At 42.2% G+C, this 26,057-nt stretch overlaps 2 protein-coding genes across 4 annotated transcripts; both read left to right on the top strand.

Annotated features, from left to right (window-relative positions):
* The first annotated feature begins 3,512 nt into the window (after positions 1-3,512).
* Positions 3,513-13,001, top strand: nap1l4a (nucleosome assembly protein 1-like 4a). Of its 3 annotated transcripts, none has more exons than XM_053426751.1 (14): positions 3,513-3,613; positions 4,539-4,576; positions 4,832-4,904; positions 5,243-5,387; positions 6,025-6,111; positions 6,325-6,459; positions 6,558-6,629; positions 6,725-6,864; positions 7,056-7,201; positions 9,171-9,190; positions 9,285-9,404; positions 9,549-9,584; positions 9,736-9,792; positions 11,285-13,001. In XM_053426751.1, exons 2-14 carry the CDS (start codon positions 4,561-4,563, stop codon positions 11,321-11,323), a joined length of 1,086 nt encoding a protein of 361 aa, XP_053282726.1. In that variant the 5' UTR covers positions 3,513-3,613; positions 4,539-4,560; the 3' UTR covers positions 11,324-13,001. The 3 variants fall into 3 exon arrangements, with proteins under 3 accessions (XP_053282726.1, XP_053282729.1, XP_053282727.1); XM_053426754.1 differs by lacking the exon at positions 11,285-13,001 and adding an exon at positions 10,869-10,903; XM_053426752.1 differs by lacking the exon at positions 3,513-3,613 and adding an exon at positions 3,630-3,706.
* An 11,106-nt stretch (positions 13,002-24,107) lies between these two features.
* Positions 24,108-25,189, top strand: phlda2 (pleckstrin homology-like domain, family A, member 2). Its single transcript, XM_053426999.1, has 2 exons — positions 24,108-24,694; positions 24,816-25,189. Exon 1 carries the CDS (start codon positions 24,237-24,239, stop codon positions 24,651-24,653), a length of 417 nt encoding a protein of 138 aa, XP_053282974.1. The 5' UTR covers positions 24,108-24,236; the 3' UTR covers positions 24,654-24,694; positions 24,816-25,189.
* Positions 25,190-26,057: the final 868 nt, after the last annotated feature.

Genomic DNA, 26,057 nt, shown 5'->3' with positions numbered 1-26,057 from the left:
CTTCAATGGTACATTGAGGTGATGTGCACAATGAGCTTCTCTGCTCATTTAGCCACAGGTTAAAATAGAGCAGCTGTGGTTAAGGAGAAAGAACGGGTTGTCCACTAACCAGTGTCTGGGATTTAATCCCAGTCTCTCCCATTCTTCGTGCCGAAGTGTCCTAGGACAAGACACTGAATCCCAAATTGCCTTTGCTGACCGTGCCGACAGTGTGAGAGTGATAAGCCCTGCACATAGATGAGCTGTATGAATGTGTGTGTGAATGAGGGAATTGCTGATTCAAATATGACGCTTTTGAGTGGTCATCAAGACTAGAAACGTGCTGTATAAATACAGAGCATTTACCATTTACATTTCAAATGACTCCAGCTCAACGTTTCAATTTGTAAATCTGCGTTTACCGCACACTTGTTTCTAGGTCTCTGGATCATCCCAAATGCTACACAATCACAATTGATTTCCTCTGTGAGTACAGACCCTTCTGGTAAATGTCACACTGTGACAGCCACAAAGCCTGGTCACCACAATCAGACCCTGAGGGGCCCCGGTGCTGTCACTTCCTCTCAAGTGTTTAGACTACATCATGGTTGATAGCAAACACAATTTTAGCGTTTTATATGTCTGGTACTCCATGTACTGTTTCAGCAAAAAGCCCATTTCCAACAGGAAAATGGTGGATCAGTATAAATGGTGGAACAGATCTTTACTGATTTAGTCCTGTGATACGCTCTGTGTCCTCAGGACAGAGTCAAAATAGAAATAAAGTGAACTCTGTATTTCTAAATAAATGTGATTTCAAAAGGCTGTGGATTCTCTTATTTGAGATGTGATTCCTAATGACAGGAGGAGAAAAGCAAATGAGTGTGTCCATTTGTGGATGGTGACAGAAAATGACTCAAAGCTATCACTACTTTCCATTTTGAAACATTTCTGTCACACACATTTAAAATTTCCCTCTGCGACGTCTCTCGGATCCAACGGAAACAGTGATGTTAAGTGTCAGAGCAGGTAAATGATAGCTCTGTCCTACTGTCTAATTCATGCAAACGCTCTCTGACAGTGCTCACTGACGCCTCGCTTCAAATACGGCTTTTTGTTTAATAATAACATGTTGTTTTATAATTCAGAAAATGTTTAGCTTTTTTCTGGTGATCAGTATTAATTATCATCACCTTGACGTCATGTAAGCGAAGTCATTCATAATCAGTTATTGACTGGGTAACCCACAGATTATTTTTCTCTTACTTTTTCCTGTATTTAAAGAGGTTTGAGCTTTACTCACTCCAACTATAAAGTGGCTCATCCGACTATTCCTAAAAGCCACTTTAATCTGCCTTACATTACTCAAGGGGGTCAGCAAGCCGTCGAGTAGAGGCTTTATTTGTATTTGTTGTAGTTAATTGTCAAACTGTGAACTATCAAGCCTCAATTACATTTCTTTGTCATAATTGTTTGATAATGATGTATATATATTTCTAATATCAATATAATGTCCAATATATTTGTATATTTTGGAATAAAATGAGTAAATTGAAGGCGGCAGTAAATAAAGCAAATAAGGTTAGTTACAAACCTACAGGTACTAGGTGTCTGTATTCTTTTAAAAGTGTTCAAAATATGGGTAATTGACAAAATATGGGTAGTTTCATTTTCTGGGTGCGACAATTCATTTGATGGTGTTGTTCTGGAGGAAGTAACTTGTTTTAAAGATGTTAAGGAAGCTGAAATTAATGTTGAATGAAAGCTGTAAATTTCCTTTTTTCTGTAAAAGGAATGAACACTTCATAAACTGAGTCAATTATATGAAGTCTTGAAGTCACAGATGTTGATTGATGTGTTGTTGGAATTATTTCAGTTTAGTAGTTACATTATTCCTACACAGTGGAATAAGACTGTTAATAAAGCTATTCACAAACCGTTATAAAATGATCCCAAGACACTGCTCAGGTAAAGGTGTATAGGTTCAATCAGCTGTGTATAAATTATCCTCCTCGCTCTTAAATCACAGACCTGTGAGGACTGATTTGTTTGAAAACAAGTCAATCAGATAATGAATTATTTACATTTTTAAAAACAATGTCTGAGAAGCTCTTTCCATGCACAGATAGTCATCGTCTCCTATGAAGCACAGGTGTATGAAGCCCTCTTGTGGTCTAAACAGTCAGTACTCACAACATGCATCAATAGACTGTAAATCTACCTCAAGTTTTAGTTTGAATCCCATACAATAAGACTAAATATTTAATTAATTGCTACTCACCCACCCTAAATCTAACAAAGCTTTAAAAAATAGTAAAACAGAATCCGGGCCAAACAAACAACATCTAATACGGCTCATAAATTGGAGACATGACTCAACTTTTTTGGTGCAGGCTTTAATTATAGAATCGTTATCCAAATACGAATTTTAGATGTGATAGAATGTGACAGTTCCCATTTAGAGATGGTAAGATGAAGACACCAGTAAAGGTGTATACAAGACACCGAAGGCTGATGTCATTCCTACGTGTGTTTGGTGATCTCGCTTTAACAGATTCTGTCAATTTGCAGAATGTGTAGGCAGGGGACAAGATGGGGTTATGTGTACATTCAATTTCAAACAGACCCCAACTGGGCACACAAAGGCACTGGAGCTTACCAAATACATTCGCCGACTGGAACGCCACTTGGCCGAGCTACACTGGCGCTTAAGTACCTCTTACGTTGACCTACTGGATGGTCAGAGCAAATTGGACAAGACAGAAACAAAGTTGTATGGGAGTTTATGTTTATAGGATACCTTTAATTAAAACAAACTTTAACATTTTTTTTCTAATGACTATATAAAAAGATAGGCTGTTTAACTTAAACTATTCCAAGGGTCACACATTAGGGGTCCCCAGAATATTTACATCTAGTAGGGGAGGCTTTGCTGAGAAGAAATTAAGAACCTCTGCTCCAGATGTGATGACAAAAGGAACAGTGGTTTTGAGATTACATTTAGATTTTATTTGTAGAAATTCAGCCTTTCATACTTTATTATTATGATTGTTATTATTACGATTATGGTTATTATCACTATTATTATTATTAATTTGACCATGGTCATGATTGTTATGATTATTCTTATTATTACCATTGATATTATGTTTATGATTAGTATTCATTTGACTGATTATGAGTGTAATTGTTGTTGTTTATTTTACAATGGTTATGATTATTCTTATTACACTATTGACGTAATGTGTATGATCAGTATCTATTTTACTATGATTGTTCGTATGCTTATGGTTCTGATTGTTATTGTTGCTGTTTATTCACTATGGTTATGATTTGTATGTTTATTATTATGATTGTTGTGTTCGTGATTATGACTGATATGTTTATGATTAGGATTGCCGTTATTATAGTTCATTTAACAGATAGATGTGATTGAGCACCTTTGTGTTTGTGTTCGCGGTGTTTTTTCTTTCTCTTCAACCCTATGTCTTCAACGCGGCACTTGAACGCAGCACCGTGCCCTCCTTCAGCGGCCGACCAATCGGAGGCCGGGATGCTGCGGCGCGCGTGTGTGTGTGTCGCGCGTGGTGAGTGAAGCGGAGACGCGTGAGCAGCAGAGTTCCGCTCAGCAGAGGTGAGAGCTCCGCCGGAGACTAACCGCAGCGAACCCGCGATTCCGAGCGCTTCTGCTCCGGTCGGGACAGGAACCGAGAGCCGTACGACCCGTGTGCGTGTCCGGCCCGGCCGCCGCCGAGCTGTCTCTCCGACACTCTGCCTCCACCCGCTGTCAACGCGCGCGCTAACGGCAGCTAGCTCCCACCCACACACACTAGCGTGTTACCGCGGCTAGCAGCGGGGCTAACAGCCGTGACGCTAACTGATTGTTTTTATCCACAAAGCGCGCAGCGTCAAATGCTTCCGTCGCTTTCTTGACTCGTTTAGTCCAAGTGTCTTCCGTACGCAGCGGGGTGGGGGGCTCCGGTGTTTAAACGTTAAACCCTCATTCTCGCTGTTAGCTTGAGCTTTGTTCATAGCACGTTGTCTCGTATTTTCTTGCTAGCTCGTCTAGCTAGCTCGGGCTAGCCGCTGTCAGATCACTGTTACCGCCCATACTGGGTGGGAATCCGTACGAGCGTGTCGGTAAGACTACGTTAGCGAGTAGATCCACGACCTGCTGTGTTGTCCGTGGTCCCCGGTTACTGTCACCGGGTGGGACGGCCGCTTTCACTCTGTATTAGCGGGGAGCCGATGCTACCTTTACTAGCTCAGCTGCCGCTAGCATGTCAGTGCGTCATCGGCCTGCGCTTGCTCAACACCCCTGTCGGTGCTGGATCAGTTGTTCTGACACTTGTCTCAGCTTGTACCTTTACATTCAAAGAATGAACCACTGAAGATCTGTGGTGATGTCGTGATGAAATACCTTTAACAATAACAGCGCTAAACGGAAATGCACTTGACATTCACGTTGTTAGATTTCTTCCTTCATATCAGCAGTAACTCAATGTCTTTCTTGGCCAATAATAACTATGTGACTAATGTAATTGATCTGCTTCTAACAGAGGAAGGAGTTGCCACTCGGTAATGGACGCCAGTAAAGGTAAAGACTCAATTTATGTAGCTATTGACTGTGAGAAATGTTAGAAAGACTAACATTTGCTGAATATCAGCTAAAAACATTGTAATTGTCTATATCTTGTATGGCGGGACACGACTGAAATCCACGCTGCAAGGGTTTTCTACTCTATCCTCCATTGATAAGAATGGGGGCAATCCAGTGTGTGCAGTTTATACGTTTAATTTATCAAATAAACATTTTACAAATGCAAATCTTTGTTCCTTGTTGGTTTGCCAGGTAAAGGGGAGCAAGGGATGCAAAACCCTGTCGGACAGATGGACAGACCTGTCAGCTTCCACTTCTTGGAAAGGTCAGTGCAGATGGTTTTCACTGTGTTTCTAACTTTCTACTCTGGCTGATAAGAGTGGAAAGGTTGACATGTTTCAACTTGCTGACATGCACGGTAGTTACCTGGTTCAAAGGGTCGACTGCTTTAGCCTATAATCTTATTCACATGTTGAACTTTTTTTCAGTATAAATTGAATTGATTTCTGAAGTTTATATGTAAAGTGTTGACGTTCTTCCCTCAAAGCTATCATGTTATTCCTACCAGTGTCAGTAGATTGGATAGAATGAGAACTTTATGATCATTCAAGTTGCAATATTGATTCAATTGCCAGCTACCAACCAAACATGTTTCTCTCATAGCATGCTTCCCAAGGTAGTGAGGCGGCGAGTGCATGCCTTGAAAAGGCTACAGGTGCAGTGCGCCAACATAGAGGCCAAATTCTACGAGGAAGTCCACGAGCTAGAGAGGAAGTATGCTGCCCTCTACCAACCACTGTTTGACAAGGTAACATTAAGAACTTTTACTTTTCTTCACCATATTTGACTGAAGTCTGATTGTAGCACTTGACGTATATAATCTTCGTCTCTAGTGTTCATGCAAAAAGAGCACGCGCGAAAAACAGACATTTATTAGTAGAAACAATATTTAAGAATCACTTCTGTCATCCCCTGCACTAATGGGTGGTATGTCTCACTGGTCAGACCTGAGGTCAGTGAGTACGAAACCTTGGTGCTAAATTGAAAACTGCCACTACGAGTAGTCAACTGTTCTTTTGTCAGTTAAGGCTATTTCAAGGGCCAGTGACAGCCATTCTTAGTTACCCTGAAGACTGACAGCTGTAATCCTGCTGCACCTGTTTCTGTGTGTGTCTGTGTGTCTGTGTGTGTGTGTGTGTGTGTGTGTGTGTGTGTGTGTGTGTGTGTGTGTGTGTGTGTGTGTGTGTGTGTGTGTGTGTGTGTGTGTGTGTGTGTGTGTGTGTGTGTGTGTGTGTGTCAAGTGGTGTGGATTTCAGCATGCTTGCTAGCTAAAATAATTCCGCCTTGTCAAATGAATACTTGGTCATATTCAGATATTTCACTCTATTATTATCAAAGCCTTCTCTGAAATTGATTAATGTTGTTATTACATGTGTGCTTCACAGAGACGAGATATTGTCACAGGAACAGTGGAACCCACAGAAGCGGAGTGTGAGTGGCACAGCGACAGAGAGGAGGAGGAAGAGCTAGCTGTAAGTACACATTTGATTTTGTTTTTCTTTCCAAAACCGTCATTTTGGGGTTTTCCAAAGCAAAAAGAAAACGAACACAAATATCAACAAATTGGTTAATATCTAACAGACCCAAAGATGGTTTTGGGAAATGCGCTTTTAATGAGATCAACATGGACTAAGAAACTTATGACTGTTTGGATTTTGATTCGTCCCTCTGTTCGCTGCCTGCAGCAGGAAGTAAAGGAAAAAGCTGCCATTGAGGATGCAAAGAAAGAAGAAGCCAAGCCAGAGGAAGACCCAAAAGGCATTCCCGAGTTCTGGCTCACCATATTCAAGAGTGTGGACATGCTCAGTGACATGCTACAGGTACATTTAAATGGTTCATCTCTCATTTGTGCCTCATAGACTTTACTTTTCTGAACAGTGTCCTTAAGTCTCTGACCTGTCATGTTCATGTCCACCAGGAGCACGATGAGCCCATCCTAAAGCACCTGAAAGATATTCAAGTCAAGTTTTCTGAACCTGGACAGCCGATGGTCAGTGTCACCATCATGTCATATAATCAATGTATACATTAACTAACTAGTGTTAGAATGCTGAGGAGCTTATTCTGTCGTGTTCTTGCCCTCAGAGTTTCACATTAGAGTTCCACTTTGAGTCCAATGGTTACTTCAACAATGCAGTCCTCACTAAAGTCTACAAGATGAAGTCAGAGCCCGATGCCCCTGACCCTTTCTCATTTGAGGGCCCAGAGATCATTGATTGTGAAGGGTAAGTTCCAGAGCAAATGAACATTAAGTTGTAAAGTTAAAAAAAATGGCTGTTGCGTGGTATGAGAAACATCTCTATCATTCTGTATTTACATCCCACATGTATCAGCCTCCTCTTGGCATTGTTTCTAACTTAAGCTTTTTGTTCTCTTGCTTCCTGCGGTCTCTTCTCTTAACACCTCCTCGCTCTAGCTGTCAGATAGATTGGCATAAGGGCAAGGATGTGACAGTGAAAACTATAAAGAAGAAGCAGAAGCATAAAGGCCGTGGCACAGTTCGCACTGTTACCAAACAGGTCCCCAACGACTCTTTCTTCAACTTCTTTAATCCAGTTAAAGGTGAGAACACACATGAGATGCAGAGGTTTTTTCTGCAGGTTTAAATGTCATTTACACCAATTTCTTTTCATAAATTTCTGCATGTGTCTTGCAAATGAGTATCCATTTAATATTTAAAGCTTTGTTAAATGTGTAGATGTTTATAGAGGCCTCGAGCAAACTCTGATTTATTGAGATTTCTGAGAGGGAGAGTTGCAAACATACATCACAGCTAAACCACACACTTACACTGACAGTCAACATGTTTCAGTTAAACCTGCAGGCACTGTGGTAATATGTTAACATGCATGCAATGTGGGTTCATCAGCACTGCATTGAACCCACTTCTGCAGCAGGTGGCGCCACACTCCTACTGTGTGAGTTTGCAGAGTCACTCTGCAGTTGACGGAATAAGCAGCATGTTCATTTGATACTGATGTTGGACTACGCACATGTAACTTGAGTTTTACCATTATTTTCCAGCTTTGACAGTTAAAGTAGTGATAACTGGGATATATGAAGGACTTAAGCTAATAGGCATTGTTGCAGAAATCAGCCTTTCTGGTCACAACCTTAAACATTGTGCAAATTACTGATCAGCCTATAATTTAATTGCTAATCTTTAAAGATTAACCCTCTCAAAGATACTCAAAAGTTGAGATAAATGAAGTAATTATAGAGAAGTTTAAATCAGACTGGAAAATGGTGGCGGAAATCCCAGAAGTTCTCAGTTTAATACTCCCATGCTTGAGTTACCTTCCTTAAAATTGAGTAAGGTCAGGGGTTTTGCTTCAGTTTGATCGATTTGCTCATTCGTAGTAGATTGTATCGTAATATCTACTAATATTAAATTAATAATACAGTGACTGATCCATTAAATAGAAAAGTATCATCAAATGAGTAATGTTTTATTATGGGATCAGTATGTTAGACAAGATACACCTTTAATGACTATATTGTCTTTCCTGTACAGTCAACATACCTATCAGACATGCCCGGGCTCATTCTGACTATGAGTAGTTGACCTAAACACTGATTGGTTGAGCAAATGTTTGTCTTACTGGTTCTGTCATAGTCTTGGCCTTTTGACTGGTGAATATAAATAACTCTTTGTCGAGTGGTTTAAGGTGTGGAGCTCCAGGGCTTAGGTGTCTTTAAGAGGTTGAGCCGTCACTTGCTTATAATTTGAACCTAATATATGTTCTGATATATCGAATGAATGTACGAATTATAATATATACAGACGTGTCAACAATATTTGCTGTGTATTTCTTAGTTGGGCAGAGATTAAAAATCAGATAAGAACTTCAAAATGTCACCGCAAAAACTGGTTTTAATGAGTCACCACAGAACTATTGAAGTAAAAGCTAGTTTTTATTTCACCATGGCAACTCCGGCGGACTTTACTAACAGAACTCTTTATACCCATGTATACCTTCTGAGGAAATACATTTTAATCTCACTAAGAGGAAACTTTTTTAAATTCATATCAGCCTCAAAAATGTTATTTGTAGGTTAGTAATTTCACTTGCCAGTAAAAAAATTATGTTTTTGACTGACTTGTATTTGTTTGGATTCATTTGACACGAATACAAGTGAAGTTATTTGAATCCCAGTCTGTTCAAAAGTTGTAAATATATTTGAATTCTCTTATTGATCTTACACTGATGCTTAAGATCCTGATGTAGTGGAGGAAGGACGGGATGATGTCACCTTCAGTCAGTTCAGTGACAGCTGTTTGCTAAGAGCCCGTCTCTGCCTCTGTGCTCTGACCTCACTTATAATAACGTGGTCTTTGCCGTAAAAGGGTTTCACAAGTTACAGCTAATGCACAAGATGACTCAGTGCTGAAACAAATACAACGTCAGACTGTGACTATAGGGTTAACTGTTAATTAAAAATGACTGTAGTAATTGAAATCCCATTTTTCCACTTTACACACCATATACAGTGATTTGGTGCTGACTTCTCTTTGTGTTTTCCCCTGTAGCTTCACCAGGTGGAGAAATGGTGAGTAAAAAGTACCTTGTTCTTCATACAACCACCACCCAGGTTATTCCACTGGAGATTGTGTTGAATAAGGTCTCCGCGTTCCTTTCTACAGGATGAAGACTCTGAGATCACTCTAGCCACAGACTTTGAGATCGGTCATTTCTTCCGTGAGAGAATAGTTCCCAGAGCTGTGCTGTATTTCACTGGAGAGGCCCTGGAAGATGACGACAGCGTAAGAGATGTTCCTCCAAAACACTCACACACACTCACTCCTGTGTTCTAGTGGCAAGATGGCATGTTTTTAAAGTGACTCGTTTGAGGGGTTTTAAGCTTAACTGGTCATGACAGTTGTGTTTTCATCCTATTGTCATTGCAGTTTGAAGAGGAGGAGGGGGAAGAGGGAGATGAAGAGGTTAGTGGAACCACTCTACACTCACAAACACTGCATTTGATCTGAAATACCAGACATTCAGACATTAAGGCTATCATTGCTTAACTGGAAACTTACACCAGACCATCTTATGTGTTTTGTGTCTTACAATGATCTGGTTTTTGTGTCTCAGGAGCAAGACGATGAAGGCGATGACGACGATGATGATGAGGGAGACTGCGACCCCAAGGTCAGTTTGCATCCACTACTTAAAAATATATATATATATACATCATTGGCATTTTCTCTAAAACTACATTTATAAAACTTATGAAATACAGTTGTGAACTTATAAACATTATCTTAAACACTTGTGTCGAGAACTTTTAAAATCAAATTACAGTTTTATTTAGCTAAACTTCCAGTTATTCCTGTCAGAAGAGTCCTGAAGGTGAGAATGTGTGTGTTCCTTCATATTTTCATTAAATTTCCAGCTCAGACACACAAACCATTCTGCTCATGATAGTTCTATGTGTCACATTCTCAGTGAGCATCCTGTGCATCGGCCAAAAACTGATTTTGATATATGACGTACTTCAAGTTTTACCATTATTATAGTTTAAGTATCTTTGGGGTTATAGAATATATTTGACCCTCCAGAGCTGGCACAGCACTAAAATAAAGATTGGAGGTTTGGTAATGAGAAACTATTTTGTGTTTTGCTGGGAGCCAGTTGTTTGTTTACGTTGGACGAGTGGAAGAGCGACTTAAAGTGGAGCGAGCAGGAACGTCACATCTTTTGGAATTTCCCAGAAAATTTGTCCCAAGTCGTTGCACAAGGTCCATTAATCAGTCCACACTCTGCTGGGGAAAGACATGTTTAGGTTGTGTCACACTCCATTCAAACATGGTCAATAGAACATGGTTTCATAGACATAAAAAAGGTTTCACATTCCAATGGGCAGAATCTTTTTAAAGGGGTGTTGGTGTTTTCTATTGTCACTTTCTCAGGATACAATTTTTATGCAATGACAATCCTCCATTACCAGGTTATCTTTTCAAATAGTTAGTAAGTGTTCACAACACGTCCTGTCAGCAGTTTTCTCGGGAGTCAACAACAATGCTGCTGTGTCTGTGGAGGAGTTTCCTTCAGGTTTTATCCTCGTGGTAGCTGCTGTCAGTTATTCACTCTGCCTTAGGAATTCATGTTGCTGATTCCTCCACTTCACAGATGTTTCTCTGTGCTCACTTTCATTTTCTGTGTGACTATTATTAATCTTGTGTGTACTGTTGTCTCTCCCTCCCCTGGCCTCCCCTCCATTACAGGCATAATCAATCATTCTCACCCCATGCATTTCTAGGTAAGGGAGAAATAAGGACGGCGTCCCACATACACTGTACACTGTTGACTGTGGTTTATTACTCTGGCTGCCTCTCTTTTCTTCTACCTCCCCAATCTCCAGTAGTCCAAGGTGTTAAAGACACTTAACTCACATCTTGGGTAGACAAAACATGCTTTTGTTCTTTTCCTCTTTCAATCGATTTGGTTTTTCCTCCTGTAGTCCCACCCCAGGTTTCTAACATTGTTCCCTTTGATGTACCAAACCAGATGCTTTCATTCTCTAGTGTCTACTTTCTTATTTGAGCGCCTCCTAACTACTTGCCAGTAAATGCCCAGTGGCTTCATTAGCTCTCTGTCGTCATATTCTCTAATCTGGTTTCTCCCTCTGGTCTCCTCGCAGAAAGAACAGCCCCAGCCTGCCGAATGCAAACAGCAGTAACCGCGAGGTCGGAGGAGGAGGTGGAGACCTGCTGTCAGTCAATTCAGATCCTTTCCAATCGAAGAGTCCTACTACTCTTACAGGCTCCGCCCTTTTTATGAACTCTCACCTGAACGCAATAGAACGCACACCATACTGCGTTTTTACTCTGTGCATGACTTCCTTTTCTTTTTGTCTTGCGCCCATCTCACCCCGTTTTTTATTTGGCGTCATTCTAATTCAAAGTAGGAACAGACTTGACTCAAAATTTTAATATAAAGGCGTCACACAGAGGCAGTCTTCTTCTTCTTCTTTGGTTAAGTGGAGTAAGTTGCTATTGCCAAAAAAACTCAGAACATCATCATGTGTAAAAGGACAAAATAAAAAAGATGGGAAATGGAATCCCAACTTTGGCTTAATGGAAATTAATCAGTAACTCAGGGTTTTTTAACGCCAACAAGAAAAGTGATATTTAACCAGGAAACTGCTGAACAAGTTTGACTTATTCTTTCACTGGGGTGTCTGAAGGGTTATTTTTTATTTTTACTTTTTTCTAAGAGACATACATGTATCATTTTCAATTTACTTTTTTTTATGTTCATTATCATGTCATTGGATTATTTATTCTAGTGTCATGCAGCTGTATGAAGTGGTGCATTCTGGGATCTCTTTAAGAACCAGCCACAATTCAAAAGGCTCCTTCTCATTGGCTCAAACATTATTTGGGCTTAGCAGGTCAACGCAAGGTGAAAACTGCCAAGTACATGTTTATCGTTTTTCTTTAATTATCGACTCATTTCAAACATTGAGGAGTTGTGATCTCCATTAATACTGCTCACCTCTGCCCCGGTGGGTTTAACAAGCATTTCAACTGAGCGCCCGAGTGGACACGTAAACACTAATATCACGTGACGGGTGCGTGTGGTTATACCTCAAATATAACCTCCTATATTACTACTTCTCTGTTTGCCCCAGATGCTCTTAACTTATCTAACAAGGACAGAAGGAATTTAATAAAGATAACGATTTCCCAAACCTCAGCATCGCATGTAGTCGAGTGGATATTTTCCTGAGATTAAATTCAAGCAGACACTGGTTGACACTCAACCCTAAATAAGATGCAGTATCCAAAAGTCTCCCACTGTGTGAAAGAAGTTCTTCACACATCTTTGAGAGCAGGTGATGGGACAGGGTGCAGGAGGTTTGGATCAAATATAAATTCCTTTGCCAAAAAAGACAAAACCCCAACTTTTATTCAAATGTTTGCCAATTGTCATTAACAAAGTTTAATCAGCATTTTTAAAGTTGTTGAAGAATATATAACTATTTCTGTTATTGTCTGATGATTCAGTAGAATGTCTGTGGAAACACAAATAGCAAAGGGTTGCCAATGTATTTTATAAACCTGCTCTTGGATTTCGGTCGTTTGGTTGGACCCCTTCGCCTGGTGGCTGGTCATCGATAGCAACAGCAAAATAACCCCCCCCCCCCCCCCCCTCTCTTTTTACAAAGAACGATTGTAGATCTTGTTGAACGGATCTTTTAGCCACGGTTGACATCTTCAGATCGATTACATCCGACCGTGTGCTAGCAATGGCCTTAACTGGTTCTTATTCACAATTTGTTACTTGCGCAATATTTCTTTTCAATTTGTACAGAGTTAGTTAAAATATTCTATTAAAGTTGTGCGACATGGAAATGTCTCGTGTGTGTGTGTTTCTCGTCTGTGGGTTTACCTGAAGTGTCGAGCTGTTCTCAACCGTTTTGGGACTTGACGACTTTAGATCGATCAAGGTTTTTGTTTTAAAGTAAACGTATAAACTAGCTGACTGATAATCATTAAGTATTGATGTAAATCAGTTCATCAACTCCTAAATCATTTCTCTTGATGTAACTATCAGGCTTTAACTTTTGTTTTGTTTTGGTCAAATTTGGGCCGATGGTTTAATTTACAACCATGAAAAGCAGAAACTGGCCTGTTTGAATTCTTCAAATAGAAAAATGTCCGGGGAATTTTTCAGTTCAGGTTGGGAAATTTACTATGTCACTTCTGTAATTTTTCATCCCCGGCGGAAAGATGGACGGTTTTAAAGTAAGTGGGTGAACTTATTTAAATTTTTACTGGGAATGACCCATAGACATGATGATAAAACCACGTCTTAGTAACTAACATTAGTTCTATTTTAGTTGAGCAACCACACACCAGGCTCCAGAGACTGAAGCCGGAATAAAACTCAGTCACGATTAGTTTTGTTCTTTTCATTTGTAGTTTCCCTCCTGTGACATTTCAACATCTCTACTTTGAGATAGAACAATTGACCAAGGCACTTAGTCCTGAGCTGCCCAAGTAGAGCTGCAAGAAACTGACTCTTCATCAACAGACTGCTGAGAGATTGCGTGCTGTTCACTTTCCTCGGTTAGATGCACACGCTGCTGATGGCCCAATTTGACAGGAAGCTGAACAGCCACATGCACTGACTTTCTAATTAGACATCAGGTGACTATACAACAATGTTTAACAAGAGCAGCCTCAGTGAGCTGACCTGAGAGCAGAGGACCTGCCTGGTGGAATCCAGGCTTGAGGAATCCGCTTACAGTCGGTCCAGCGTCAGGAAAGGCAACCAGAATGTCTGGAATCCTGTCTTGCAGATAAAAAAAAAGCATGCGTACGCTTCTCTGTGAGACCCTTGTGATGCATTGTGGGAGATAATCACTCAGCACACTCAAGCTTCTGGAGTGGGAAGGCGACGCTGCAGCCCGGCAACCAAGGTTTTCTGCTGAAGTGCTGAAAGACGGGTGCTTTCTTATCCTGTCACCTTGTCCAGTGACACTTCACATCTGCGTGTGTGCCTGTACCTCTATCGTCACAGGAGCAGAGTTGACAACATGTGGCTCCATGAGAAAACACATGTCAAGATCATGACACATAATCACTGTCGACACCAATTAAAAAAAATACTGCATTTAATATTCATAAAATCCCAACCAAACAGAGGGAGCTGGCATCAGTGAATTCTGATCCCATTGTACCACGCAGACTGAAATCTCTCTTTCTGTAACTTTGGGGATTTTGCTGTAAACAAGACGTTATTCATGCCGAGGCTGCTGTGTGTGTGTGGGGGGGGGGGGGTTGCCTCGCCTCGCCTCACTGTAACAAGGACAACGATTGTGTCCGAGCTCTCATCTCTGTGCTATTAGCGTAAAGGCCAGGGAAATGGAGCATTGCACCAACTTGCCTCTGGTTTGCACTGAAAATTCCAGTCTAAATTTTGCTGTGTGACCTTCACACAACGGCATTTTGGTTAAGAATTTGATTTGAAATGGCAAAACGTCTGGTCCCACAGAACTGTCCAGCTGTGCCGCTGCACAAAGAGACGTTCTCCTGTTTGTGTAAAGTTCAGTGAAGCTCAGGAGCCTCGAAACGGGAGAATCGGTTGTCATGAACACGTTGAGGAGTCCCAGTCGTCACTGAGCGCTCGTAGTCTGATTATTCATTAAGATTGAATGTGTCACGTGTCAAGAATCTCATCATATTCAACACTGCACGTCCTTGGGACCGTAACAATACACATCTCGAGTGTGAAGCCCAATTAGGGGAATTAGTAGGAGCTAGATAGATGCTCTCAGGGTCTGGTAAATGAAGTTCATAACCATTACTCAACCACTCCTCTACTTTCCACATCAACCCTTCTTATAACTTCTTACAGCCTGAATTTCCATTAAAAGACTCAAATGATACCTCATCGAGGTTTTGGTCCATGCTAGTGAAATGCTGTTTGGTAAACTCCAACCAGGAAATCATGAATCTTAACCAATGAGACCAGTGTGGAGCCACGCCTCCATGAAGGCCTGCTTGATGGAGAGCTGCTGACATCGTCATTCTTCTGGCAGGTTCTTATCAAATCTGCAGAGGATTTCTGAAGCTCTGTGACTGTTGTTATCTTGGACATGTCCCTGTCCAAAGCCCCACTAGCATGGTTTCTTAGTTTGGTCTGGCTATGGCCCAAGTCTTTGGACTCAACCTCTTACTTTATGTCCTGACATGTACTGTGTGAATGTCAAATCAAGTGATTCTTAATAAACTCCTATAAAGTTCTTCCAAGTGTTGATTGATGGGCAACTTTAGTCTGACTAACACACATTACAGGGAGAAAATACTGTCAGAAGTCGACTCATAATAGAAATCATTTGATCCAGTTAAAGAACAAGAGAATGAAAAGAGTGAATAGAGTCTTTATCCTCTCTGATGCTCTCTGCTCGGCTGCTTGATGTTTTGACACGTGTGAGTGTTCAGAGGAGATGTTCGACTGTATCAGCATCACATGTAGAAGAAAGCAGTTAGGAGATGAACGCCACGTGCACACGTCCAGAGCAGCGGAACAAAGGAACGTATTCAAACTGCCGGCTCGTCCCTGAATGATGCTGTGTGCCGTCCTCTCATCTTCATCCAGCAGCAGAGTGAAGGCCACAGTCTTCCTCAGACCTTCCTCCCAAGCGCAGCTGCACCCACCATCCCACTCTTGGCCCCAAGGTGCGTTTGGCAGCTCCTCTACGTGAGTGTGTGAGTGTGTGTGTGTGTGTGTGTGTGTGTGTGTGTGTGTGAATGAGTGTGTCTGTGTGGGGTCTTTTGTGTCGTCCCCTCCCGGTCGGAAGTGATGCGAGCCAGATTAAGTTCCAGAGAACGGAGGGAATAGAGAGCAGCTTTATGCAGCTGACGCCGGGTTGGTGCTCGGGGCTGAATGAGCTGAACTGGCAGCGTGATAAAGAGCCCATTACCTCTCAGATATGATAATGCTACTGGTGGCGTTGACACAATGACTCTCAGCTTCGCACGCCGACCTCCGACTGATTGTGGATATCTCAAATTCTGAATATTTCTCTGAGTTTATCAGCTGCTGCTTGAAGCACAAAGCTGCGGTTCTTATCGTTTATGTAACGGCCGGATGGAAACACTGTGGTCCAGATCCAAATATCACAACAACTATATGGGAATTTACATTAAAAGTTTTTTACAAACATTCATTATCCCCAGATGATGAATCCTGAGGACTTTGCTGATCTCATGATGTTGTCCTCGGGATACATGAAAGTTTGTTTGATTTAAGTAAATTTACCAAATTTGTATGGTATTTATATTCTATTGTAATTTGCATTTTGAGAATAAAAGGTCAACACTGCTGACTCAGTCATTAAAGTGATAGTTACTCCTATTTATGTTTGGTGCTCCTTCCAACTTTAACTTAGAATCTTTGCCTGTATGGTGCAGATCAGGGTTTCTAAGATTCCTTTCAGATTCATTTCCATAGACTATCGGCAAAAGTAACGTTAGTATTAACATTGTGTGACCTTATGATTAAACCACTCACTCACTCTCTCACTCACTCACTCACTGGCTGATGTAGCAGCGTCGTTTCGGTCGCACCACAAACAGAACACAGATGAACCTTGAGGAGGAATGATGTGAGCAGTTCAACGGGCTCATGGGAAACCCTGTTTGAGGCAGGACAGCGTCCTTGGGGAGAGCGAGGGCACGATTTCCTCCATGACTGAGACCAAACATGGCTGTGACTAACATCGGGTTCCACAACAAACCTTTTCCATCGTCTCTGGCCAACGTGCTCCTTCAAATCCCTCGTGACCTCTTGCTCTGAGGGTTCTAACGTGGGCGTCAGATGATGGAAATATGGAAAGACTTTGACCAACGTTGGCCAAAACACAATTATGCCTTATTATTATTATTTTCTAATTATATGTATGTGTTTATTTTGGGGCTGGACTCTATCCCAGCATGCACTGGGCATGTCAAGCCTCCCTGATGGCACATGGGAGGAAAAACAGAACAAGGAGAATGTTAAAGCTCTTTGTATTAAAGTTGACTATAAGTCTGTTTAACGTAAACTACATTTGAGGAAACATACAGTTTCTTTATGGAAGAAGGAAATAATGATTGTACCGGAGTTATCAGAACGTCCTGCTGTCGTTACAGCTGTGAACCAGGCACACTTTGTTCTTTTAACTTTATCTGTGTGAGCTTTCATGATAATAAACAACGGCCACTATAACCAAGCTAATCTTATTTGCCCTGCTGTATTATCACCGGCTTCCTTTCTGCCTGGTATGTGTGGGAAAGCGAGCTTCACGCCCAATCACATAGGCCGCACGCCTCTGTCTGGATTAATGAATGGATCGGTGAATGAACGGCGAGCCGGGTGTGGCAGGTCTAACCTGAATCAAGCTGCTTGACATCCGGACACAGATAAATCAGCCATGACCTGGACGACAGGAGCATTTATCAGCTTATATATAAAAAGCTGCTGTGAATAAATGCCAGGTCTGCTCATTGCACAATTCTCTGCTATATTTAAAGATAAATGGTTTTGACAAGATGAGTCACTTCATGGATTTGAACGAGTCACAGCCTCCAAAATTGTTGCACCACATTTTTCTGGTTAAAATGTATTTGAGTGTGAATGATGTGAGTTCGATTGACGACCTCCAGTTAAATTTGGACTTGTTCAAACACTGCTGCTGCGAAAATGAGCAGAAATTCTGGAGAATTTACCGACTAATTCATCATCTGTTTTCCTTTATGCAGAATACCTGACAGTCAGGCCTTGACTGAGTGTTCAAGTGAACGTAATAATAGATAAACCATCATTTAAATTGACTTTTCTTTTCCCCCCATGGCTCCGGGCCCACCACAGATTAGTTTTTAGTTCCATGGAAAGACTCTCGGTTTATCACTTAAGCCGCGGTGAAGCTATGGAGACAGCAAAGTGAACGCTGCATTCCCGGCAGGGAGAAGAATTGCAGACCTGCATACCTGCCATTCTTCTTCAGAGTCAATTGGCAGGAATGAGGAGCCGGACTCTCGGAGCAACCCGCTGGGTCACATCTCATAACTCGCGGGGGCGTGAGAAAGAAGTGTGCTTATCGCAGAATGCATGGTTCACACACCTTTGTGTTGAAGTACACGTGTTAGTGGAAGACACCAATTACTGTGTTTAATAAGCAGTGACAACTATTTATTGGGTTCTTTCATCCGGCAAGAACTTCTTTGAATGAGGGAAGGAAAGAAAGTACTTTTGTTCACAGAAAAATTTTAGGTACTTTCTAGTTTGTGCAATTCTTTGGTTCTACTTCCCTGTTAGAGACATACTTTGCATGTTCCGGCTTCCTCCCGCTCTGTGTAAATGTGAGGATCCATATTTGTAACGTTGTGATATATGCTGGTGATCTGTCCAGGTTGTAACAAGGCCTCTCACCCAGTGTCAGCTGGGACTGGCCCCAGCTCCCAGTGACCCTCAAGAAGACAAGTGGAATAGATACTTGATGGATGGATGGAAATATGATCATCTCGTAAATTATGATGCATTTTAGTCTATAGATGAATAAATCCACAAATAAATTAAGTGGTTACAATGAATATAGCAATGCAAAAGCAATAATCTTGTGATTTATAATAAGGATGTAAATTTATATTTCTGTTGTTACTTTTAATTATTCCATCTGTAAACTAGAATGTCACTCAGATATATTTTTGTTACTTTTCTTTATCACAGCGATATATAATCCAGTGAATGAAGTGAATGAATGACTGAATAGGACCAAAAACTTTATTGACAACATTCATTCAAGTTTCATGAAAATCCGTTTAGTAGATTTTGTGTAAACCAACCAACACACAAATAACACACATGTATTTCTGTAACATAACAAGAAAACATTTGCTTGATTGATTATGAAGAATGCCTTGTGGACTCTCTGCCATCTTCATCTCTGCCATCGTTCAGGACTGGATGTTTTCATTGTTCTCCAAGTTGCTTCCTGCAGCGCTGCGTTGGACTGTGTGCACGCTGCCCTCATCAGCCATTTGTTCTTTTTCCCACGCTGCTGAATGCCAGCGTGGCCACAGACACACACACGGGGCTTATCAGAACAATGCCTCAAATAGCTCTGGAGTCTCATCACAAGGGCATGTCACCAAAGAGCAGAAGGGCCGAAGAGGATGACTGCAAGTGTGAGCGTGTGTGTGTGTGTGTGTGTGTGTGTGTGTGTGTGTGTGCGTGTGCGTGTGTGTGTGAGAGAAAGAGAGAGAGAGACACACAGGCCAAAGTCATAAACGTGTCACAGTGCGCAGCTGTTACCTGCAGGCTCTGCTGTACTTGTCAGCGGCACATCACAGCAGCTCATCCATACTGCTCCTCATTGTTAGGGGGACTATGTATAGATCAGTGTCTGAGGGGGGGCTTTCACCGGCTAACACGCACACACTCACACAAGCACACAAACACACACACACACACATTTACCTGATAAACATGTAAACGTCAAAGCCAGGATAACAACATTTTCCATTTTCTCTGGTCATATTTATCCTGAATACAAAGCAATTTATATTTAACTTTCTTTTAGCATTTCGAGGTTATTGCAAACATTCGTGTGCAGGATATGAGTTCATTCTGCGTGTGGGGGGTGTAACAGCTGGGTGTGACAAAGTCCACACATTTATCATATTTAATTGCTGTCGTCCGGGCCAGGTCTCACCCTCTTCATAGATTTTAATCCTTATGACATTTGTCATTTATATAATGGGTTAATTAAGATGAACGATAATGACCTTTACCAGTTACTGCTGACAAACTGTCGGTTCCTGTAGCTTATTAAACTTAGGTTATGTTTTCACCTCTTTCCATTTGTTCCACCCAGTTGTTTGTACCTCATTTCTTTCTTAAATATTATTTTTCCATAATGTAATCTCCACCATCATGGAGAAAATGTATAGTTGTTTGATTGCTGTAAGTCTTTGTGCACTTTGTACAATATGCATTTTTTTTTTAAAGATATCTTTAATTTAATGCAGCTTGATTTCATTCAGAGAGACTGTTGGGCCTTGGCAGAGGTGTGAGCTCTTTCTACTGACCATACAGTTCCTTTGTATTATCCAATGTCCTGGAATACAGTAAGAAAACACTCCAATCTCTTATTTACTTCCTGAATAAAACAAAATAATTCTGCTCAGTGAGTTGACCTCTCCTGTTCTTCAGTCTGCTGTGACTCAGAGTAAACACTCAGCTGCTTCGTGCCTCGACATGCCCGCCATCCTCCGGGTCTTTCTGGTCCTTCCACCTGCTGTCTCCTTGTCACACCTTCGTGCCCCAAGGCCGCGAGGCTCCCTCACACTGAAGTAAACAAGGTAAAAGAGAAGAGCAGATGTGACTCTCTTTGTGTTCAGTTCCTCACAGTTTATCTGTTCTTTTGCACAGATTAAAAACACCTCCTCTGCTGCCGTCGCTGACACGTTGTGTTATTTCCTCTCTGGAGCTGTTGTTATGTCTGTGTGGAGACAGTGAAAAACAGCAGGGCCGCTGATATGAAGCCAGGGTTGTCACGCACCTCCACTGATACATCACACAGTTTGATTCCCCCTCCGGAAATACATGTACTTTCCCACAAGCCCGAGTAATGAGAAAAAACAATGAGTTTTACTGCAGCTGTAACTATGTGGTCACAATATGCGTCTTGTGATGTTTTGAACACGTCAGCTCAGCCACCACTGGGACTGTCTGCCGCCTATAAAGTGGAGCGGTTACTAAAGATGCACAACACGGCACAACAACTCATCGAAATGCATTAAAAACTAGAGCGGCACTGAGTCGAGGGCACACTGTCCCTCCTCCAAGGCTCAACAGTCCCTGACATTCAATCCACCTGCACCAAGTTTCACAGATATGAGTCAAGATCCATGAATTATTCTCTGAGAAATCCGTGAAACTTCCTGTGTTTGGAGACAAATCTCTTCCCTGACACAAACTGCATCAAATCACCAAGTTGGGGGGAAATCCACCAAGTTGTTTTTATGCATTTATGCTTACAAACAAACAAACAAACAAACAAACCAAAAAACTCACAGACGAGTGAACTCATAACCTCCTGTACAGTAATACATCTGCATTTATTCATTATCCCCCAACACTGTTCTCCATTGAAATAAACGATCATCCTTAAACACACACAAACAGACACAACATATTGAACCAGTGAACACACACACACACACATGCACAACCCTCTGACTCACACACCTTGCCCTCCTTTGGCAAGCACACTCCTCCACAGCAAGGCGCCTCACCACACGTTCAGCCGCCGCCTGCGGGTAAATCTGCCTTCGAGGCCCCCCCCCCCCCCCCCCCCCCCATGCAGGTGGCTACTTTGCAGACTGGTTATCGAGCCGATTCACCGCAGCCTTGGGTGCTGTCTGTGCCTGTGGGATCACCGGGGTGTTGATGTGTGAACTTTGATGGGTGGTCCACGGGACACGGGGTAATTTTAGTCCCTCAAGGTCACCTGGTAATTTGGATAATTGCTGTAAAACAGTGTGTGTACGTGTGTCTGTCAATATTTGTGTGTGTGAGTGTGTGGGGGGGGGGGACTTCCTGAAGGAAACTGGGGGCAGATGTTTCCAAAACGTCTGTAAGTGCAGACTGATATGGAAGCAGACAGGACAGCCTGAAGTGGGTCCTTGATACACGGTCACCACTGTTAGCGCTCATGTGATGTGTCTATTTGAATTGGACACCGAGGTCAGCGTGGTGTCTGATTGGCCGCCGGCAGCAGGCCAGGACAGGCCAGGACAGGACAGGACGGGGTGGGACAGGCCAGGACAGGACAGGACGGGGTGGGACAGGCTGCAAAATAAAGACTCGATGACATCTGCCTCCTTACAACCTCCTCCTGCTGATTCACAGCGGCTCCAGGAGCTCAGTGGAACACATGCGAGCGTCTGCTGTCAGTGTGTAATGAGTAACCAGGCCTGGGTGAGTCGCTCTGTGGTCGGTGTGTGTGTGTGTGTGTGTCGGGGCTCAGCCTCGGGCGTGGCGGACGTGAGGATAAAACACACTGAACACACCTGTAGAGCGATATTAAGGTCAATGTGTAGCTTTCATTTGAAGTCACCGTGAGCTGAGCCCCAATCATGTGACGGCTGTAAAACGTCATTACACAGATTATGTTTCTTCTTTCATTATCATCAACATGTTATAAACACATTTTTATAGTTGATAAACTAATTCAAACCTGTTTCTTCTTTCGTTACAATCTTGCTTTAACCACTGATATTGCTTTATTATCTATTACCGAGGACATTATGATATGGGGTTTGTTTGTTTTATGACATTTTTACTGATTTCCCACTGAATCATTTGGTTCGTGATGGAAAAAACCCCACAAATTTAAGGGGCTGATTTCAATGAGTGTGTGAAATTTGATACTGCTCGACTTTAAAATCCTTTATTATCCTTATTTGTTCCGTCAGAAGCTTAAAAAGCTTAAAAGCTTCTGATGTTCTATTTATTATAAAATCTATATGTAATGTAAAACACTTAGAGCTGCATTTTATGCGATGAAAAGGGCAATTCAAATAAAGGTAATTCTTATTATCAATACTAAAGGGATAGTTCACCGAAAAATTTAAATTCACTCATTATCCACTCACCACTCGGTGGGGGGTCAGTGAAGTGTTTGAGTCCACAAAACACTGCTGGAGTTTCTGTGGTAACCAGGGGGTCAAACACGGTGGCAGTCTGGAGACATTTTATGTTTTCATCTGTTGTTTTATTACGTCTGAAGAAGGAGTCACCAGCTACTTCAATAGTTTTGGCTTTGGCACCAATGCTGTTCTTCAAAAGGGTTTTGTTGACTCAAACACTTCACCCACCACCTCCATCGGCACAGTGCTGAGTGGATAATGAGTGAGTTTTCATCTTCTGGTGAACGATCCGTTTTATGTGTCTTCTTTTAATAACACGGGAATTTCTATGTTTGCAGACAAAAATGTTTACCAGACAGGAAGTCTTCAGAGTTTAAACTATGAATGATGATGGTGTTGAAATGGGCTGCTGACAGTTCACTCTTAGTCTTAGATACCTTTAGTCAGACGATGAAAATGAGACAAACCCAATGACATTTCACATCCACTCCAGTTCCAACCCTCTTTGTAAACAATCTGGATTTACAATTTCACAACCCAGGAGACGACTTTGAACTAATTCCATCAAATTCCATTAAGGCAGCAGACTGTTTGTGTGTATTTTCGCTGAACCGAAAACATTTTTGGACTTCGTAACTGCTGAGCTTCATAAGTATCTGTGCTTTCCAGACATTGTGACCCAGTGACTTTCTGGAGCTGTCTGATGAATCCTCTGCTCGCTGAATGGAAACTGCAGCTTGTGTGTCTGGAGGCAAACTCAGTGGTTTGACAGGAATAGCAGAGCAGTATTTAAAACAGCACTGATGTGAAGCCTGTTTAGTCTGAAAAAAATGGTTATTCTTTAAAATAACTATTGGAGAGCAGGGTGGCACAGACGAAGGGTTTAAAAGGAATGAATTACCAGGTATAGAGGGGTAGGGGGGAGGTGGGGGCTATGGAGGATAACAAGTTTTCCAGGGAATTCAATAATCCCTCTGATTTCACATCTGATAATAATTGTTCATAGGCCCAGGCTGACTTTTACGCACGTCCTCGGCCATGTGCGCACTGTGCGTAATTAACCAGATCAAACCGACTCACTTAGTGAAGAGTGGGCAAATATTTGGACTAATCTCCGCAGTAGGATGTGGATTACTAATTAACATGTTGGCTGTGTAATTAGGTCCACGTTAGGACTTCCTCTGCCCTCGCCCCCTCCCGCGCCGCAGCTTCCGCCCACACGCAGCCTTGAATTACTCCACTGGCAACTGTTGATGCATTCCCAAAGCATCTGACGTCAAGTGGGACGGGCCCGGGCCAGAGGAGACTATAAAGCTCCAGTGCCACCTTCGCTCAGACACAACGCAACTCTGGATTATCAAAGACCTTGTGGAGAAGCTCCTTCCTCGGGCTACTCGGAACGACACAGCGCGGGCTCAGCAGACCTGCCCAACTCGAGAACATAAAATGAAAATGTCAGCGGCGGAGATCAGCGAGGTCCTCAAGGAGGGAGAGCTGGAGAAGAGGAGCGACAGCCTGCTCCAGTTCTGGAAGAGGAAGACGTGCGTCCTGACCACGGACAGCCTCAACATTTACCCGGACACGCAGAAGCGCACCAGGGGCAAGGAGCTGAAGCTGCAGGCCATCAAGAAGGTGGACTGCGTGGAGCGCACCGGCAAGTTCGTCTATTTCACCATCGTGACCACGGACAATAAGGAGATCGATTTCCGGTGCCCTGGCGAGGAGAACTGCTGGAACGCGGTGATCACGATGGCACTGATCGATTTCCAGAACAGAAAAGCCATCCAGGACTTTAAAACGCTGCAGGACAACGAGAGCGCGTCCCCCGGACAGCAGGAGAGGCGCATGGCGAGGGCTCCCTGAGCCTCCGAGGGGAACTCTGGCACTTAACCACTCCTAATATGGTGAGAGACGCACCGTGACGACCAGCTCTCATGCTGTATGAATGAAAACCTGTAAGAATAATCATTATGTGGGAGAATCTCAGAACTAATCACATGGTTTCTTTCTTCTGTCTTCCTCCAGTGTCACTGTGGACCATAAAGAAATAATACGCGGACCAAAGGGAAGACGAGGTATCCGGTCCAGAGATGAAGGATTGTCCCGGACTGAGCTTTGAGAGAGAGAGAGAGAGAGGGGACAACTGAACCAAACCCAGAGAAAGACAGAGTTTGAAAAGCTCCACACGCAGGACTGAACCCTTGAATTGTCAAAACTATTTCAAGTTTGCTCTCCCGGGAGGAATGACTCCCAACATTACATGACGTTAATTTATTTGTTTTCCACGATATGGTGTTACTGGCGAACAGCTTGTGTTGTTTAAATTATTTACTTTTTCAAAGTGTGCTGAGTGTGTCAGTGTATTTATTTGAATAAATATTCATGCATTTTTGACATAACCTCACTCTGTCCTCGACTTTTTACTGTTTAAAGTGTATTTTCCACTTGCTGTCAAGGTCTGTGTATTTTTCTATTACAACAGAGGGACATATTTGACAGTTGGTGACACTTTTGAATTGAAAAGACTCATGTGTGAGTGAGAAGGGAGGGCGGGGGGGGCAGGAAAGTCCCTTTCCGCTCTGCTGTCAGGTGGAATGTGACTCATAATTGTCGCTGGAGTCTTGCAGGCTGAGGTCATGACTGATATGAGAGCAGATTTGGTCGGAAGCTTGGGACACTTGAAAGAATCCGGTGCCTTTGAACACACCTCGCTGCCACTGAGGTGTGGTCGGGTTGTAGAAAGGGAACGGAAACGCTCAAAGGTTACACAGAAACATTCTTAAGTGAGTCACCCATACAGGTGACTCGATACCTGAGAGATTGGATTTGAAATGATATCGAAGCGGCTTCCTTACATGTGTTCTCATGGGGAATTCTTGGGTTCTCCTTATCAGACACTGATTACACAGGATGTGTGTTTTGCTGCCCTGTTATCATGGAATAAGGGCTGTGTCAGTGGATAAAATGTGAAACTGTGGGCACACGCCCATTTAATTACTGTTATAAACCAAGAGAGAAGCTTTAGTCATATTCCGAAAAACCAGCGTAAGAACTTCAGAAGGGAGGTTGTAAAAACACACAGCTTATAAAGTTTATGTAGATATTGATTTTAGATAAATGTGGGTGACAGGCACATTTGTGTGTGAATACACTGCAGAGTGTTTTCGGATTTCTTATAGATAAATACTTCTCATATACTTCCTATGAAGTTGTCTTTTACTTTTATTTGCAATCGAAGAAGTTTAAAACTGGATTTGTATAATGCAT

The sequence above is a fragment of the Pleuronectes platessa genome, chromosome 7, assembly GCF_947347685.1.
Source record: "Pleuronectes platessa chromosome 7, fPlePla1.1, whole genome shotgun sequence".
Taxonomy (NCBI): domain Eukaryota; kingdom Metazoa; phylum Chordata; class Actinopteri; order Pleuronectiformes; family Pleuronectidae; genus Pleuronectes; species Pleuronectes platessa.
This window is presented reverse-complemented; position numbering and strand designations above follow the sequence as displayed.